Here is a 15973-nt window from a genome sequence, read left to right on the forward strand (position 1 = left end):
CCCGCTCCCCCCATCCAGCTTTTGTTGTGTCCTTGGGCAAGACATTTCACCCTCCTTGCCTCCACTGGTGTGTGAATGTGCATGAATGTCCCGGTGATGGTCAGAGGGGCCGTAGGCGCACAAACTGGCAGCCACCCCACTGTCAGTCTGCCCCAGGGCAGCTGTGGCTACATCAGTAGCTACCATCACCACGTATGAATGAGGAGGGAATGAATAATGGACACACTGTAAGCGCTTTGAGCAACAAGAAAAAGCGCAGATAAATCTAATCCATTATTATTACTATTGTTTTATTATTATTATTATGTAAGTGAGAGGTAAGTGCCCGTAGGACGACTGTAGTATGTTCGCACAAACTACGAAAGTCAGGCTGGACACAAAGTGCAGTCACTTTTCCCTTGACCAGCACTAACGGGCCCCTTCGCAGGATTTGGGGGGTTTATAAAAAGAAGAATTCGTACAACATGCCTGGGTTTCATCCACTAAACCCTTACTTACCCTTGCGCGTTGTAAAAGTGTGTACTACAACCTGTCGCTCGCAGCATGCTCACCAAATGCACCTTGATATTTTGTGCAGGCCATCCGCCTCTTGCAGACAGGTTCACCATCTACCGCCTGCAGACAGCACTTATCCACCTGTAAAGGCAGCTTTGACTAAGACTTTAGTCTCGTGGTTGTTGTTGCACAAATAAATGACACCTGTACAACCAAGTTTTAGCTGAACCAGTCAGATTGTTGGAGATTGTTCATTGTTTTCTGGTGTTTCTTTGGTCGTTTCATCCAGCAGCCACTTGTTACCTCATAAAGCACATTTAAGCTTTGTTTTCTTTATTCAGAGTTCCCTCAGTCAACATGGGGGATATGTAATAAATGGGGTGACGGAAAATAGGATTGCAGATGTTTTAAGGCTGTAAACTTCTCACTACACACTTTGTTCGCTTTTCTCAGGCAGACATTTCCATTTCCAAGCTCTTCTCTCCTGTTTAAACTCTCAAACTTCAAACCTTTGTAGAAAAATGGGTCCAGTATTAAAGAATGAAAAAAAGGTCTGCTACTGATCAGAGATTTATGTGAGATTGATTGACAAAGTTTACAGCCAATCAGGATTGAGAACAAAGTGTGCTGTTAAAAAAAAAAAAACATGTAAAATTGCACCAAAAAAGGTTTGTGGAGCAGCAAGGTGAACAGGGATTTAGCAATACTGAAAAATATTTTGTTGTTGTGAAAACCAGACAACGTTGAGTGTTAGGAAAAAATATTTCTTAATTAATCAAAAGAAAATCGCTTGGAATTTGCTTGGGTAAAAACAACTTATAGGTGAGATGTTTGCAGTACTTAATGCTCTGATATATTTTATACAATTTTGTTTTTGTGAATGATGTCCATAAAGTTTTACAAAGTCATACTCTCCTAAATCAATTGTAATATATTCTTTTTGTTACAGTCTTGGGATATTTCGTATCGTGACATGTACCATGTTACATACTGCATCGCCAGGCTCTTGAAAATACACAGCCTTGTAAAAAAAAAAGATGTTTATCATCAGAAATTGTTTATTTATTTATTCTTTTAAAACACAGTAGGATTATGGCAATTTACTCAAATAGAAGTGGGATTTGTCAGCTAATGCTGAAAGATTGGTAAAACTTTGGTTGAACGTTGGCACCGTTTTTCAAGCAAAATCTGGCAAATTAGTATTTGGAAAATTCGTGGTTCATTTAAAGAAATGTGAATAACAAACAATAAATACAGACAAGTCTGCTCCAGAAGCCATTTACCAACAACCCTCTTCACCCAGTGCTGTACAATCCATCAGTTAGGGGTTAAGTCTTTTCATTTGGTGTTTTCAGTTTGCCGAAAGCATTTTGTCTCGTTCAAAATGCAAAAATCAACGTTCTTATAGAGATCATCAATCTACTTGAGAGCATTATTTTTTTAATTGGGGGTTAAAGTGTCAAATATAGCCTGTTAATTTTTAACAAAAGTGTCCGATATGACATGTGAACTCTTGGTCAAAATGTTGTCTTGCACTACCAAAAGTCACGTCAGGACTTTTATTTAGTCATCTATTGCCAGGTCTCTCAGGACAAACAGAGAGGACCCCACGTTTAGTAACAGAAAACATTCGTCGGCCCGATCAGGTGGTTGAAAACAACCTCATAACTTTCCCAGTGTGTGGGACGTGTGCATGCATGCACATGCACTGCTGGACAGGCCTCCCGCTCCTTCCTTGTCCTTTGCTCGTCTAACCAAGGAAATATGAACTCCGCTGTTTACTCTCAGGGCTTGTTCAGGGTTGTGCCTGGGCTTGACTTGCTCAGAGACTCCAGTCTGCAGTGGGTTAAGCCAATAACTCGCAGGGAGCAGCAGAGTTCACCATCAGCAGTTCACTGCCTTGCAGCTTTGTGGGCCCAAGGTCTCGTCTGTCAACAGCAGCCTGTCGAACCAGCCAAACGCACAAATAGCAGCACAAGGAGGAGGCTGCAAGGCTTCTCTCTGCTGAAATAAATGTCATTTCTTTTGAAATACAATTCAGGAAAACGGTAAAGCTTTCATTGCTAACAGATTTCGTACATATCTAAAAGCACAAACCAAAACAATGCAGCTTTCCCTACAGCTTTTTCTGACATTTTGGGGTTGTTTATGCATAAACAGAGTGATTGCGTGTTTGTTGTTTACCCAGGCTGTGCGTGCTCGTCCAGGACAGCTGCGGGACGTTCAGCGTTGTCCAGCTCCAGCCTCTGCTCGCGAGCGATGAGCTCAGCACCTACCGCCAGATGTGGCTGGGGAGGACATGCCTGCTGCGGGGCATTAAAGTACTGAAGCGGGTCACTCGAGAGAGGTGAGGGCTCGTGTCGCCTCCGGTTCTGGAGGATCAGCACACATAAATCATCAAGCTTAAGCATATTTGTTAGCTCTTGGTATGTTTGCAGTCCTGGAGCACACCTCAATAAATGTCCTTTTCACATAGTAACAACCACATTTACAACAAGCTGATTATTCTCTCCTGCCAACGGTGCGACTGTGTTTACATGTAAGGCGATACTGAGATGCACGCTCCATGTTCCTCGTGAGTTTCCATGTTCACGTTCCCAGATTAGCAACAGTAAGGAGAACAGACATGAGAACATTCAGATTCAGGCGGAGGGGATGTTGACATCCTCATATTTTCAATGTTAGTCTGTGGTGATGGTCAATTACCATTCTGGGTTCATCCAGACACATTTAGGTTGTTGGGATGTTATTTCTAGGAAAAGAAAAAAAAGTTCAGGTTTCTAATCATAGAAATCACCAGAAATGTTTTTTTTTAGAGTTTCAACAGAGGAGCCTCTCAGATCTGTGTCAATGTCAAGTTACAAATGTCTATTTTCACAACTGTGAGTGAAGATAAACAACCTTTTTGTTTTGAAACAAAATAAAAGACCTTTCCTAAGGCCACTGCAAGGCCTCAGCAGCCAAAGCTGGAATCTCTTTGTTTACAGTCATTATGACCTTTGACACTGAATATGAAGAGAGGAGATCTGTGGTGTACATGAACCACTAAAACACAGACAAACACTAATTAAACTCACAGTGTCGAGGCCCCCAGCTCAAAAAAAAAAACGGCAACAGAAGACTGCTGTAAGGCTACAAACTGCTTTAAGCTTTGGTAGCATGCACCCGCACAGGGACTTTGACTCATACGGATGCAGGTTTTTGCGTTGTCCGGGCTGTGGGGGGTCACAGAGAAGAGTGGCTTCACTCTAAAGAGAGCTGGTGTGTCTTATGGTCTTAAACATAAGATACACGGTCTTGAACACACATTTACCCCATGATATTCACACTGGACAAACAGGAAGGGGCTTCCTCTTCTTGTTGCTAATGTTTACTACAGCAACTTGCTCCAGGCTTTTTTTTTTATTCACAGCTCTATGCTGATATGTGAAAGATTGGTGTCACATAATTCCAGCCGGGAACAAACAGCAATCATTAGTTTCTCCTCCAAGGTCGACTTTCAAACCGCTGGCACTTCCATGAATGAAATGGAAACGTCGAGACCAAATCCAAGTCTCCGATTGGTTTAACTTTCAACGGCTGCGCGTTTTGTTTGTAATACCCAGCAATGGTTGTAGAAACTTCTGTAGCGACACGTGAACGTGGAAGCATAAAACATGCACATACGTGCGTTTACATAGACTTTTCATGGAAGCGGTCACTTGACTGCAGGCTGCCGAGGGCGATGTGTACGTAGCTTTACAGTTCCCTTGAGGCTTGTGCGACCGCTTCAAGGAAAATCGTGAAAATCAATCAATCAATCAAACTTTATTTATAAAGCACTTTTCATATAAAAATATAACACAAAGTGCTTTACATTAAAACACAACAAATATAAAAACAAGTATTGACGAATTAAAAATAAAATAAAAATTAATAAATAAATAAATAGGGCCCCCCTCCCCGTACCTAGCCCCCCACTCCTTTCACACCTCCCACCCCTTAAGTGATGGCAAGGACAATGAGAAATAGGCTGAGCACAAAAACAGGATGCTGGAAACGCTAATAATTGGAACCTCCCCCTCCGTGAACAGCCGCATAGACAGCCAAATGCAGCATCACAGGCGGGGACCGCTCCACCACAGCTAAGTGGTGATGCAGGTCCCCATCCAGAGCTGCAGTGGCTGAACAGCAGCTGTCCCAGAGGGAGAGGTTCCAGCTGAGGAAGCACCGGAAATAAAAAATGAATAAAAATGAGAATAAACAAGTAAACATATTGATAAAAAACAATAAAACATTAAAATAAGGTTAATTAAAATAATGCGTTAAAAATCAGGTTCAAGTTCATAGAACAAGATAAAATGGATAAATAAATAAAATAAAAATAAAAAGTACATATAAATAAATATCTGAATAAATAAATAAATAACAGTAGTAAAAAATTAGCTAAAAGCCAGGTTAAAAAGATAGGTCTTAAGCCTTTTCTTAAAAGCATTAATGCTCTCTGCGGCTCTCAGGTCCTCCGGCAGACTGTTCCACAAACGGGGGCCATAGTGCTGAAATGCAGCCTCTCCATAGGTTTTAGTTTTTGCAGTTGGAATGGTCAACAGACCAGTGCCAGAGGATCTCAGGCTCCGCGAGGGTTCATATCTTACTAAAAGATCTGATAAATAAGAAGGCGCAAGACCGTTAAGACATTTAAAAACGGTTAAAAGTATCTTAAAATCAATCCTGAAGCATATGGGGAGCCAATGCAGGGATTTTAAAATTGGGGTGATGTGAGCTCGCCTCCTGGTCTTTGTAAGAACTCGTGCAGCAGAGTTCTGGAGAAGCTGAAGGTTCCTAATGTTAGTTTTTGGAAGACCGGCAAGCAGGGCGTTACAATAATCAACTTTACTCATGATAAAAGCATGCATTAGCATCTCCATATTCGCAAGAGAGAGTAGTGGGCGTACTCTAGCCAGATTTCTAAGATGATAAAAAACAGTTTTAACCACCTGTTTTATATGGGGGATAAAAGTCAGCTTAGAGTCAAAAATAACACCCAGGTTTCTGACTGTTTCTGAATGACTTAATGAAAGTTGCTGCAGCTTCAGAAACTGTTTCTCCCTCTTGGCTTCAGGACCAATAACTAAAATTTCAGTTTTTTCCTGGTTGAGCTGCAGAAAATTATTTGCCATCCATAATTTTACATCTAAAATACAGTTAAAAAGTGCTTCTATTGGTCTTGTGTCATCAGGAGACATAGCTATGTACAGCTGGGTATCATCAGCATAGCTATGAAAACTGATGTTGTGGCTCCTGATGACATTCCCCAGAGGAAGCATGTAAATGTTAAAAAGCAAGGGGCCAAGGATGGAACCTTGAGGCACACCACAATTAATTTCATGGATCCTAGAAAAGTGTGTGTCCATGCTTACCATAAAGTTTCTCTCCATGAGATAAGAAACGAACCACTTGAGAACAGTCCCTGAAAGGCCAAGACTTTTAAGTCTGTTTACAAGGATCAGGTGATCAACAGTATCAAAAGCTGCACTTACATCTAACAGAACTAGTACTGAGATCTGACCTGAATCCAAGGCACATCTAACATCATTTGGATCATCACATCAAAATGGAACGTACCATTGTCGAGGTTAGTTCTACAGCGGTCTATGACCTTGATATTTTCTTACAGGTTTGCCCATTTTTCCCCCGCATACGGTCCATATCCATCCACCCGTTAGGGCGGTTGTGATTAAGCATGCTGTACACAGTTTTCTGTGGATTGATTGGCCAAAACCAATCCCACTGATTTGTTAGCCCTACAACTGGTTTTACGAGTTCATCTAGTGGAAAACCCTGGATAAGCCTTTAGCCAGACGTTCCCAGATGAACTCTCTTAGCGGGTATTGTTGTGATTTTCAGTCCTCACATCTATTAAGGGAATTTGCTGGACTTTGAGAAGTGTGAGCTTTTGAAAAGGATCTTGAATAGATGTATTTGTAAGTTTCAGGAAACATCACCGTGATGTTTGCAGGAAGTTACTACCTTCTCAACCTGGAAATGGTTGCATGTGACGACCGCTCAACAAGACCTGACAACTGTGGGTATTTTCTTTTTATTAATTGCAGCCACTCCTTGGAGTTGAGGGAGCTAAGATGGATGTTCCTCCTGAGCTTACAAAGTGAGGAGTGAAATCCCAGAGTGTTGAATGAGCCTGGCTAAGTTAACATTACTCATCCATAAGCAGGCCTCACTGGACTTGAATGGGCTGCAGAACCAGTTCCGCACAAAGAACCTCTGTGATTACAGACTGACTAACAGGTGGTTAAGTCAGGTGGATGTGACAGCACCCCCACACAGGGCTTTAACTCAGGTTCTTCATGGGAGAGAGGCGGTGGAGTTTTCGGATACCCCCCCAGTCCCACCCTGCGGTTCTTCCAGGATGGGTTTGACGTCACTGAAATGTTTTACACGCTCAGCGGACGGGATCTTGTCCCGATCTGCGAAAGCCGGGATTAACGATGTGTTGAGAGGACTAAAGAGGACACAGGCTGAAACCCTCCCAGTCACTTAGATGCTTGTTTTTTTTTAGTATCTTTTTTAGGAGTTTGTGAAAATGATTTCCGTGTGTGCGCTCTGCTCTGCCCCAGCATGCTCTCTGTTGACTGTACTTGATGCAGACACAAGTCCTGGCTCTACAAATGCATGTTTCAGTGGAAGTGAAACTGGCTGTGAAAGCTCTCAATCTCCTCTCCAAAGCACCCACCCCCCCACACACACACACACACACCTCTTCAGGGGCCCCTCCTTACTCTTCCTTTTGCCTTTTTTGTCTTGCTTGCAGATACTCCAGGCTGTTCAGCTTGATCGACAGCCTGTGGCCCCCAGTGTCGCCTCTTAAAGACGATGGAAACTCACCGAGTGCACCCGGTGTAAGTTTTCTCCCCGGTAGGAGTCGGTACTTCAAGTTTTTTCCTCTGATTGTCCGTTATTTGCCGATTCTTTCTATTGATTCCAAATGCACAAAATTTATTTGGATTTCCAGGTGTCCAAAGTCATCATTTGAGAGTTTAAACTACTCATTTTCTGTGTTTTATTCTTTTAACATATGAAGTTTTAATGCATTTTATTGCAGTAAACTCAGGTTGGCAGCAGTTCAATGAAAATTAAAACATATTTTTTTAATTTTTACACATAGAAAAAACAGCATTTTTTAATTAAAATGAATAAATCAGGATCTACTCTCTAGCAGCCAGCTGGATTTGCATTGCATGGCTTCTTTGCACGCACACACATACATGGTGTAGTAGAGCTTTTGCTTCATGTTTTGTGGTAAAAGCTCATGATTTTTTTAGGATGATTGCAGATTTTTCTCAGATGCTACTTTACATGCTAGTTTGATTGATTTGGTAGCGTCCAAAGCCTTGGACTACGGATGCTTTTGTTTGGGTTTAGTGGAAAAACACGAATGATAGTGAAGAGAGATCTACTACATCATAAACGGAAGCTATAATAATAAAAGTTAGCCATTCTTTTTTTTCTTTTTTTGTGATTAAACGGTTTCTTTTGTGGGGGTTTCAGACGTATGGCCGTGAAGCAGCTTTTGCAATGTTTGAATACCCATAATCCTTTAGTATATGCTGACTAAGATTGAATTATAACCAAGAACCTCAGTTTAAACATGATAACTCTAGGTCCTTTTTCCTTTCAGTATTGTTTTCTTAAAGCACGGTTTTCAGAAGGACATGAATTCAATTTAACTGGTCTAACATGAGCTGGGACAGACTCCAGCAACCCTGTGACCCAGAAAGGGATACTGCGGGGTAAGAAAATGGATGGATGAACATAAATTCAATTTAAGGTTATTTATTTTGTCATATGTTTCAAACTGAATCCTGCAGAAATGCATTCAAGTCAAATCAGCACCAAATAAAGTTGAAAATTAAGATTCTGAAATGTCATTGTCATTAAAACCCTGTAACTGATTTTATGACTGTTTTTTCTTTCTTTTTTTTTTTTTTTTGGTTGTTGGTGACTTCAGTGCTCTGGGAAAAGCTCCGTTTTGTTTGGAGTATGACCCACCCAATAATACGGGTCTCAGTTCTCACTTGAGTTAACCTACAGCCTTTTTTTTTTAAAGCTTAAGACTCTCCAGTTCAATATGTAACTAAACATGCACTTTTCAAAATATTTAGAGATCTGTGAATAAACTAAATCCTACAAGTTATTTAAACATTTACTGACTCTAGTTTTCCTATCATCACGGTAGCTCTGAGACAAAAAACAGCCAAATATATCATTTACAGTCATTGTTTTTTTGCTTCTGAGACTAAATTTATCCAAATTATAGACAAAGAAAACAGAATGTCATCTAAATTCACTCAGATTTTATGTATGACGGCGGGATTTTAGAGAATCTAGAAACAAAATTAAAACACAGCTATGTAATATCCATAGGTTTATATAAATAAGACTTAGATGATAGATTACCGGTAAGCTGCTGTGAGTGTTTGTGACGTTGTGGACTCTTTGCACAGAGTTTGCATCTGAGAAATCCCCCACAGATCGCAAAAATAAGACAAAAAGCCCCAAACAAGTGGCTGCTTTTCCTATTTAACGGCTGTGCATTTATTCATTTTTTTTTAAATTGCTTTTTTTTTTTCTTTCAAGGAAACTTTTAATCTTTGTTCGTCAAATTTGAGTTGCTTTTACTTGATCCATAACTGTAGTTTTAGCTCAAAAATCAGACTACACATAGCATTTTAGTTGCTCACATCACAGACCGACTGATTCTTAACATGAGCTTAGCAAGAACTGTTACATCTGACTTATCAAATGAGCTGTTTTAAGTTTTTTTTTTTTTTTGCTTATATTTCCGCAAGTCGATAGTGTCACACCTGCAGCTTCACAATTAAACTTTGACTTCATGCAGAACTCCATCAAAAAGGAAAGAATCAGCACAATGCTGTGTGCTTTGAAGAATATCAATAAGCTAATGACACTTTGAACTCACACAAACTCCGGAGTTGATTGATTTATAGCCCGTGGCGTGCTTGTAGGCGCGACTCATCAATGAAAGATCCTGCTTTCAGATAACGGTAACAGAGGATCGCCATAATTATGTTTGTCATGAATGTAAAACATAATTTCGATATTCCACCCTAACAGACGCACAACAATCCAGGTGTGAAGACAATCAGGTTGAAGCGTCTGTTTGTCGTGTTTAGGGTGTAAAAACTCAAATGTCTACTCTGTGCTTCCAGGACGTCAGACCTGCTTGTCCAGCTCCCAGTTTCTGTTACCTGCTGTCAGGCCAGCAGGGCTCCATAAAGCCCACCGAGGGGCAAAATGTTTCCCCTCTCCACCTTCCCCCCACACACCGAACTTTACAAGACACACTGCAGGTGAACGGCTTCCCACCGCACACACGTGTGCCGATATCTTATCTCCAGCAGGTCAATTTCAAACGTCTTTTTCCTCCTCAGAGGGGGGCGAGCGTCGGCCGTTGCAGTTTTGTTGCTGCTGTTCTGCACAAAAGAATGCAGGTATTTTTAAAGTGAAATCCTGATTAAATCTCTTTTTAGTGGCGGCTAGGAGTAAATATTAGGCCCCCCTTCATTCATCTCGTTGCCATCAGTTGAGCTAGCGCGCTGATAAGCTCTGACGTTGAGAGCAGCTCCGCTATCGCTCATCGTTTGACGGTCAGTGTGAGGCCCTAGCCTTCTTCATCATTCTTCATCATCGTCATTGATTGGCGAGACCTTTAAACTTTGACCGAGACGAGATAGGAGCTCAGATCAAAGTGGTGGACTTTGCCACACTCTCACACCACTTTTAAAGTATTACAGCGCTTGTAAAACGGCACCCACTGTCTCCTCTCTGAGTAATCTTGTTAAGGCAAATTTTTATTTAAGCCCCGATCCAATGAAAATTGTGTTTTTAGCATGTTTTCTCTCATGTATAAAGAACATTAAACTTACAATTGCATTTCTGAGTATTTCTTTTTTCAAATTGTAGAAAATCAGGAGCAGAAAAGTGTCATATTTGCATCTGGATCAAAACTGTTCGGCTGGATAGCCTCAATACTGCTCACCAATGTTGGGTCAGCGCCAACAGTCCCGCCCACAACTCGGAGGCTAGTTTCTAGTGAACTCCTGCTGCTCTGCAGAAAATATGTCCTAGAAAACGACACGCGTGTTTTGAATTTTGGCTAAAAATGGCATAACTAAAAGAGCCCCGGGAACGCTTTGAAATGACATCAAAAGATGATCGGAGTGGGATTCTTTTGACACTATACTGGGCATCTGCCATCCACTTTTTTGCTGCATTTGCTTTTTATTTTATTTTTATTTTTTAAATTTTTTCTTTCTAGGTCATCTGGTATGTAAATATTTTGTGGTATCTTTCCCTTTGTGCCTCAGAGCAATGTAGGCCAGCGTGAAGTGTGGTTGGTGATCACAGACCCCAGTCTTCAGGAGCACGAGAGGCCGGGCAGGCGAACCGTGGCTGTGTGTGTGAGCGCTTCCTGTGTGCTCACTTCCTCTGTCCTCAAAGCCCTGAGTTCCCCCGCCGTCTGTCATCTGTCCTTCACAGACGCCATCCGAGAAAATGGTATATTTCACCCCAGAAAATCATGTGCAGCCTGAGTGTGTGTGTGTGGTGGTAAAGGACTGCATGTAGGGTTAGAGCTCTTTATAGTGGCTATCAGCCTCATATCAGTACGGGGCGGGGGTAGAGGTGGTTATGTGGTAAAATTTGCTCCGTTAGCAATATTTGATTGTATCTCTGTGCAGCATGAATATTTTAAGCTTTTTTTGGCACCTTTTGGTTGCACTCTATAATGTGAGGGGGATAGACTCCAGTAGTTCCCATTGAAGGGATGGACGCCTGTCAAAGCATTGTGAAAAGGAATAACATTTCACCGTTTTAACAGTTTTCATCTCTTAAATTCACTTTGACGTTTAGTTTAGCTCTGTTGAAACCCACACGGCTCCAGCTGATGCTGTTTTTTTTACTGACAGCCTTCCAAGCAGACCTCAACAATCTGATTTAGATATCTTCAGCTTTTTTTTGTTTTTTCTCTGGTGTTCCTGTTGCAGGGTCAGACGGTTTCCTCCATCACTGCAAGCTTCCGGTTTAAACATGAGCACTAATGCTTTTTTTTTTTTTTAAAGTAAAAATTGTGTTTGCACCGTTTCCACTCCTAGGGGTCCTCCTCTGTGTGGAGCAGTCTGTGATTGAGGTATGCTCTGAAGAGCCCCAGGGCAGTTTCAGCACTTCAAACGGGCCAGAGTCAGACTTACGGTTTGTGAAAAAGCCCCAGGTGAAGCCCCTGCCCCGGCCTGTGAGACTGGATCCCGTCAGTGTGGAAACCACACCCAACTCTCTCTGCTCTCTGTCAGGTCTGTCTTTTGTTCAGGTTTGTGGTTTTTCCATGATGGCATTTTTCTGTAAATTCCTGCAAACCAAATCAGTTTTGTCCTCTGGAGAAAGAAAATCATGTTTGTTTTAGTTATTTTTTACAGCATAGCTTGTTCTTTGTTGTTTAGACTGTCATCAAGCTGTCATCCTCCAAGAACAAATGAAAAACAATAAAAATATTTGTTAGATTTATGCCCATTCCCACACTATTTTCCAGTGTCTGTCAGTTTCCCACAATGCTCGGAATTTCTACAACACATTGTCCTCCATGTTTTTGGTCACAATTACACTTTTCTTTTTTTGCTTTTTGCTAAAATCAAGTCTTATTTCAACAGAAAAACAGACAAATGTAATTAGTTTCAGCCTCTTTTCCCTCAAATCATACAGTAAAGTCCAGATTTTGCAGTTCTGGCTTCTTGAAATCTGGAGCATCTGCTCACTTCTTGGTCTGTCTGAGGGCAAAGATCGAGCTGTGAACCCCGTTGTCTCTGGCCTCCTCGCCTGAAAATGTTTGGTCAGGTGGCCAAAAGAAATGAAACTAAAAAACAAAGTCTTGTTCACAATTTGTACCTTCTGGAAATTATCAGTGGAAGAATAACACTCAGACCAGGAAGTGCGTGAAGTTTTATCGGGTTTGAAGCGAGTATCCTGTTCCGTCTCGAGTTTGCGGCGTTGAAGTGCTGAAGAGAACATTTGCTGCATTTATCTCAGGAATCTGTGATCAAATGTGAAGTGGATGCGTTTATCTCTTGGTACAGATGTACACAAAGATATGCAGGTCATTAATCTGGGTTCCTCCTCACTAGGCTGGTAAAAATAGCTAGAAATGATCAGGGAGTAGAGAAGGTGTGTGTATAAAGAATGCATGTGTTGATTTTTTTTGTCTGCAGGGGTGATCGTTGGAGTGGATGAGAACACGGCATACTCCTGGCCCGCCTGCAGCCTCTGCGGGAATGACAACTTGCAGTCATCAGCCGAGAGGCCGTAAATTCTGATTTATTTGCCCATAACGTGCCTCAGTGGTGTCCCTGGAAGCTCAACGTCTTGTTTTGTCCTTTTTATCCCTCTGACAGTCAAAGCTTTCACTGCAATTCCTGTAAGTCAGAGGTGGATAAGCCCAACATGAAGTTCCAGCTGGAAGTCTTCCTCAGCTCCCCCTCATTGAGTAGCTGCACGCTGAAGGTTAAGGTGAGAAGTGCTGTCAACGTTTAAAGGTTTAAGACATCCGATTTGAATTTACACCTAAAATAATAAAGAAACAATAAAATAATTTGCTAAAAATGGAGGACATCAAAACCGCTGCTTAGCTTGGCCAGATTTAAATAAACATTTCTGTAAATTTGTGTCATAAAATACAGTAAGCAAGCTAAAAAAAGATATGTTTACTGCCCAGTTCAGTTAAATAAATTGACTTCAGATCTTCAAAACAGACGTTTTTTTTATTGATTTAATTGTCATAAACATTTAGACTCCAAAAACTGAAACATAAGATTCAGAAAGATTTCTGAATTGTAAGGTTCTTCTTCTTGGTGACTTTTTTTTCCCAAATTCCCAAAATTACATATCTAAGGAATGGTCGGGTTGCAATAAAAAAAAAAAACGTCCAATTGTGCCTGTCCCTTTTACTGAAAATGGGCAAGGCAGCGGGGAAAGGTCCGACTCCCCTTTCATGGAAGTGTTGTTCCGGCTGAACCAATCCCATGAAAAAGGCTTGTTACCGACTGAACCGGTTGTGGTCGGTGAAGACCGGAGAGAGATAAGAACAAAAACCCTTTCATGATTTTAACATTTATATTTTCATGGAGGCAGACTCAATTTTCAGACATTTTTTACCTAAATTTTCATTAGTTTAAAAAAGGTTTTAGGGCAAAATCTGACATTTATTTGGATAAATCTTGAACTTTTCAACAGATTTTTTTACTTTGGTTTTCCAGAGCAGGATTTGTACGGAAATTCAGGCTTAATCTGGATTTCTGCATTTTTTTTTTGCGTTCACCAAGAGGTTAAGGATTCATTTTATTTTAACGATACCACATCCAATGAAAAAATACATTATTGTGATAAAGATTTAAAATCGGCATAGAGCTGATCCGTAGCAGTAGATAATAGCAGCTCAACAGTTTCTCTTTAAAGAGTCACTCTGATGAAAAATTGTGTTTTTGAAGCATTTTTCTCTTCATGGAGGACATATATGAAGAACATTAATGTCTTTATTCAAATTATAGTGAGTCGGGAGCATGAAAAATGATGTTTACAAAGAGCACATTTGTGAAAATTGAGCTTAAAGATCCACTCGGGTGAAAATTGTGTTTTTTTTACATGTTTTTGTGGCATTTTTCTGATGACCAATAACATATATGAAGAAAATTAAGCTTAAATTTGCATTTCTGAGTGTTTCTTCATACAAATTGTGGTGAATTAGGAGCAGACTAAGAAATGCTCGTGTGTGGGACGTATATAATACTTTGGGCGGACCACAAGCTCCCCGCTGCTCTCCATTCTGAAGCATCGACTTGCAGCCAATTAGATCCACGAACGTCTTTGTTTTCCTCGTCTGAGCTGGAATCTGGATCAAAATGTACGACTGGATGGCTCTAATATCACTCGCCAGTTTTTGTTGCACCAGTCATGTCAGGTTGGGGGTGTGAGGGGCTGAAAGCTAGCGAGAGAGCATGTAAACGGAGAGCTCTCAGCAAAGGGGAGGGGAAGTGGGGGTGGGGTTGCCCCACACCAACAATCCCACTCACAATTCAGAGGTGAATTTCTAATGATCTCCTGCTGCTCTGCAGAAACTATGTCGTAGAAAACGACACAGATTTTTACATTTGAGTTCAAAACGGCATATTTATTTTCAAAACACCACTGGGAATGTTTTCAATGAGGTCAAATGATGGTCATGGTGGTCTTTGGCTTGGATTTTGCATGAAACTGTAATAAAAGTCTCACCTTTTCTGGTAGACTTGGCTTTCTGGAGATTCTATCTTATAAATGTTGCAAAAAATACGCAGGGAAGTTTGCAGCAGAACCAAAAAGCACAGTTTTGAATGTTTTTTTTTTATTCTCTTTTGGTTTCCTGTTTTAGAATTTGACAAGCTTCCACTCACAGCCATAAGAGCAGAGGAAGCTTGTATCGTATTTTTCAGCCACAATACAATCTATTTCAGTTTTTCGGTAGTATTTTTAGAACATTTTGTGACAACATTGCCTTCATTTCATATCTATTAAAGGTGGATTTCAGTGCATGTCCTGACTCGACTATAGATGCTTTAAAAAGGTTTTTAATCGAGGTAAAGAAAGACGCAGAAACTGCAGAAGAAATCCTTGCCAAGGTCTCCTAAATACTGCATGCATTTTGTACAGATTGATTTCTTTTTAAACCTTTAAACAGACAAATATTTGCATCTGCATGAAGGTATTTTTTATCACAGGAAAGCTGGGATAACAGAGTCTAAGTGAGCTAAAGTGATAAAAGTCATCACTTTTCTTATCAGCGCCTTCATATCTTCATATATGTTCTTTCCTTCCAAAATCTGTCGGTGCAACTTTTGTTTTTTAAAATTTCAGTCAGGATGCTGATGATTTAAAAAAAAGACCTAACTTGTTTCACATCTTTTAATCTCCAGCTGCTGCAGAAGACGATCATGTCTGTCCTGAACACCACAGCGTCAGAAAGCGCTGAGGTAAGTCGTCACATCCAGTGTGTCACACAGCCACTATGAACACTTTGGGCCTTATTGCAAACCTGAAAATTGGTCTTACGTGAATATACGTGAGAAAAAAGTGATCTTTACATGAAATTTACCAAATATACCACGCAAAGAACACGCAAATCAAGAAGATGAACTGTGCGTGATTATTGCGCTGTTTATATGCAACTCATTAATGCTTTGTGTGTCAATGACGTCATTTTAATGTGATAGGTGCACCGTATACATGATATAAAGGTTATAAACTCCATAAAATACGCGTAAACTGCGTAATCCTCAACCGATAAAAAATTGTGAACAGCTCAAAACTAAATTTACGCAAAAGACCGGTCGGCCTAAACCCTCGACGGACGAACGCAAGAAACGCTTCTGAATGATCACGAAAG

General features: G+C 40.7%; 1 protein-coding gene and 1 long non-coding RNA gene across 4 annotated transcripts in view; one reads left to right on the forward strand and one right to left on the reverse strand.

Moving 5' to 3' along the window:
* Positions 1 to 15973, forward strand: part of spidr (scaffolding protein involved in DNA repair) — a 37798-nt gene that overhangs the window by 21029 nt on the left and 796 nt on the right. Inside the window, exons 11-20 of one of the 3 annotated variants that reach the window (XM_023965526.1) lie at positions 2684 to 2842; positions 7304 to 7391; positions 9723 to 9863; positions 9945 to 10004; positions 10881 to 11070; positions 11667 to 11701; positions 11777 to 11861; positions 12771 to 12864; positions 12954 to 13068; positions 15504 to 15560. In XM_023965526.1, coding sequence (XP_023821294.1) covers positions 2684 to 2842; positions 7304 to 7391; positions 9723 to 9863; positions 9945 to 10004; positions 10881 to 11070; positions 11667 to 11701; positions 11777 to 11861; positions 12771 to 12864; positions 12954 to 13068; positions 15504 to 15560 — 1024 coding nt within the window. Of the gene's footprint in view, positions 1 to 2683; positions 2843 to 7303; positions 7392 to 9722; positions 9864 to 9944; positions 10005 to 10880; positions 11071 to 11666; positions 11862 to 12770; positions 12865 to 12953; positions 13069 to 15503; positions 15561 to 15973 lie in introns of all 3 variants that reach the window. The other 2 variants (XM_011486985.3, XM_023965527.1) reach the window with 2 other exon arrangements.
* LOC110016909 lies at positions 1536 to 3632 on the reverse strand. The gene is made up of 3 exons (XR_002292218.2): positions 2947 to 3632; positions 2680 to 2867; positions 1536 to 2499 (listed from the first exon to the last, which is right to left on the reverse strand). It is a non-coding gene; the product is annotated as an uncharacterized LOC110016909 (long non-coding RNA).

This window comes from Oryzias latipes, chromosome 17 (assembly GCF_002234675.1).
Source record: "Oryzias latipes chromosome 17, ASM223467v1".
NCBI classification, from domain to species: domain Eukaryota; kingdom Metazoa; phylum Chordata; class Actinopteri; order Beloniformes; family Adrianichthyidae; genus Oryzias; species Oryzias latipes.